General features: G+C 46.9%; 1 protein-coding gene across 1 annotated transcript; it reads right to left on the reverse strand.

Moving 5' to 3' along the window:
- Positions 1 to 1,793: 1,793 nt before the first annotated feature.
- On the reverse strand, positions 1,794 to 2,559 carry HOXA2 (homeobox A2; the record flags this gene model as incomplete). The annotated part of the gene is made up of 1 exon (XM_010283894.1): positions 1,794 to 2,559. A coding segment is annotated over one exon (746 nt), but the record flags the coding sequence as incomplete, so codon positions are not given.
- Between the last annotated feature and the right edge of the window lie 570 nt (positions 2,560 to 3,129).

Raw genomic sequence — 3,129 nt, forward strand, 5'->3', positions numbered from 1 at the left:
CAGAGAGAAGGACGAGGAGCAGGGCCGAGGTTTCACCGCGTCCGCAGCTCAGCCAAGCTGTTGTTTTAAAAGAGCAATAAAAATGAATTATGACTAAACGCCTTCTCACTTAATGGTTTTAGACGGGGATCCCCAGCCCCGGCAAATACGTAAGAGGATTTTTATTTGTGCATGTGTTCCTGCAATTGATCTCTTTGATGACATTCTCATTCATAGAAAGAGTTTGATTTATGACTTTCGGAAGAACTGCGTTCAGCCCTTCCAGTTATAACCCACGCATCCCAGCTCCACAACGTGTTGCAGAGCTGGGAGACGACACTCTTCGCATGGACGGGCAGCAGGGCCCCGGCCACAAACCCCCGCCACAGCCCCCCTCGCCCGTGTAATATAACCACACGCACTCACACGCACTCACACGCACGCAGGCAGCCGGGATCCCCTGGCCCCGGAGCGGCAGAGCCCTGCTGGCATCTGTTGCTCGGTTTTAGCCTGAAAGACCGGGCTCACCCTCCGCTTTGGGGTCTGGCAACGCCACTAGCCGGGTGGCAGGCGATGTACCGGAGATTTGTACCCATCTTTGCAGGCGATTTGCTGGAGACCTCTGAAAGCCCATCTTTGCTGCTGCTGGCAGAGTGGGGAGCCCGGAGGAAATTGTAACTTTAAAGTCAGCGTTTCCCCTTTTCGTTATCAGTCCTTCGCCCCACAAGAAGGTTTAAACAGAAAAATATCTTCGGCTGTGCCCCCGCACCTCCCTTCAAAAGGACCGAGTGGAGGGGCTGATTCCTCCCTAAATGCTCCCCCCCGCCATGCGTTTATACCACCCTTTTGGTTTTACAGGCACTAACTTCTCCATTTTCTCTCCTTCTAGGGCTGATTTCTTGGACCGCTCAGCACGTGAGAAGTAACCAAGCGCGCTCTCTGTGAGCTCTGATATTTTTTAAGATAAGCTTCCTGAAACAGCTTGCTGGCTGCTAAGCACTACTTTCTAGAAAAAAAAACAGGATTCTTTCCCCAAAAAGCCTTTCTTGTATGTAACAGGCTAGTTTCTGCAGGAGACGCTTATCCTACTGAGTTTCATGGTTTGCCTGTAACAGAGAAAGTGCTCGTTCACGCTTTTGTTACAGCTCATCATTTCCAAGCTTTGTATCCTCATGGAGATAAGATGTTACATTTATACATTAAAAGGAAGAGATCTCCATCAAGGCTGTGAACGGTTTTAGTTCATTTGGTTTGTTGTTTGTTTTTTTTTTTCCCCTTGTGAGAACCCTGGCAATAAAGAATTTTAATGTGTTTTTCCTCTCTAATAAATGTCCTAAATTGTCAAAACGGGAGAGCTCATAGTCAGAATGTTGGGTTTTGATTATTAGTAGATTAACAGTGGAAGGGGTGGGGAGAAGTACCATATTATCAGTCTTGAAAGGAGAGAGAGAGAGGGAGAAAGAGAAAAAGAGAAAGCTTCTTGTAGCAAACAAGAATTTATTCTACCAAAAATACTTATGACAACGCATCCTAATGCAATACAAAAATAAAAAGAAAGTGAAGATACAATTCCTATATGATCACTTTCTTACAGACCTCATATATTGCTTTCATAGAAGGACCTAGAATGTGGCTAGGTTAAAATCGAACGCAACTAAAACTTGGTAAGAAACGGCAAAATGTCACAGCAGAGGGAGGTAATCAACAAAAAATACTGACCAGGAAAAGGGAGGGGAAAAAATAAAATTAGTTCACAGGGGAAAAAAAAAAAAAAAGAAAAGAAAAAGAATAAGGAGGAGAAAGCAGGACCCTTGGAGAGGACGTCTTTAATTTCTCAGTAATTTAGATGCTGCAAGTCAATTGTGGTGAGTGTGTCTGTAAAGAAGTCAAAACTGTCAGCAGAAATGTCTACGGGACTGTCCAGAGATCCTGGCAAACTGGGGGAAACTGCATCTGAAAGCTGTAGGCAGGAATCTGTGGAGAAAACGTTAAAGTCCTGTAAAGAAGGGACATCCAGGGCCTCAGGACTGTCATTGTTCAGGCCAGCTGCACAGTTCTGGGCCATTGTTGAGAGGCAGTTTTGAACAGTGGGTGACTGATGTTGAAAATGTTTCAGATTTTTCTCATTGCTTGTTAAAGGCGAAACTGGGAAAGTTTGGGACTCGCCATTGTGCACATTCTGTGCCTGCTGCTGGGAGAGGGCATTCTGCTGGAAAGCGTAGCCTTCCCGCTCCAAGAGAGCGCCAGAGACGTTGCTGAGGGCTTGCTCGAAGAGGGATTTCTCCTCCTCCTCCTCCTCCGCCGCTTTCTCGGGGTCCTCTAGGCTCTTAAATTTCCCCTCGCTGTTTTGGTTCTCTTTGCACTGGGTTTGTCTTTTGTGCTTCATCCTCCTGTTCTGGAACCAGACTTTGACCTGTCTCTCAGTCAGATCCAGCAAGGCTGCGATCTCAACCCTCCTTGGTCTACAGAGATACTTGTTGAAATGAAATTCTTTCTCTAGCTCCAAAAGCTGGGTGTTGGTGTAAGCCGTCCTCAGCCGCCTAGATCCACTGCTACCGCTATCGGGGATTTCAAGGGGGTCTGTTAAAAAAGAAAAAAAAGAAAAAAAAAAAGAAAAAGAAAAGCACCACCACCACATGCACCCCAAAGCACCACCGCCAGAACAGCGAAAGCAGAAACACACGCACCCACACACAAAACAGATAAATGAAGGGATTGAATTTCAGCACCCGAGCACATCGCATCCCGGGGGTGGCGGGGGAGGGTGCTCTCTCTGCACGTATGTGTCTATATCTATATGTCCATATAGCATAAAATAGCAACTGCAACAAAATGGCCGCCTTTGGATGCAGTAAACCCATTGTGTTGCGCCCGGTGCTTGCGTGCCCCTCGGCCACCTCCGCAAAATCACTGCCTCCAGCTCCCCAACCTCCCCACACCAGAGCAAACTTTATATTAGCCATACCGCAATTTATAATTAATGCATCAGCTGCTTAGCTGAGCAGGAGCAATCTATCACTCTTCATTACTGTCAAATATCCCAACTCTAGGACGGCGAGACGGGAGAGGTCAGCTCCAACTCAAATAAATCATCCCGCATTAAGCAAGTTTGGGGAAAGTTTGGCTTTCCAGAGAGCCCCGCCAGCTCCG

Source organism: Phaethon lepturus, unplaced genomic scaffold (assembly GCF_000687285.1).
Source record: "Phaethon lepturus isolate BGI_N335 unplaced genomic scaffold, ASM68728v1 scaffold52213, whole genome shotgun sequence".
NCBI classification, from domain to species: domain Eukaryota; kingdom Metazoa; phylum Chordata; class Aves; order Phaethontiformes; family Phaethontidae; genus Phaethon; species Phaethon lepturus.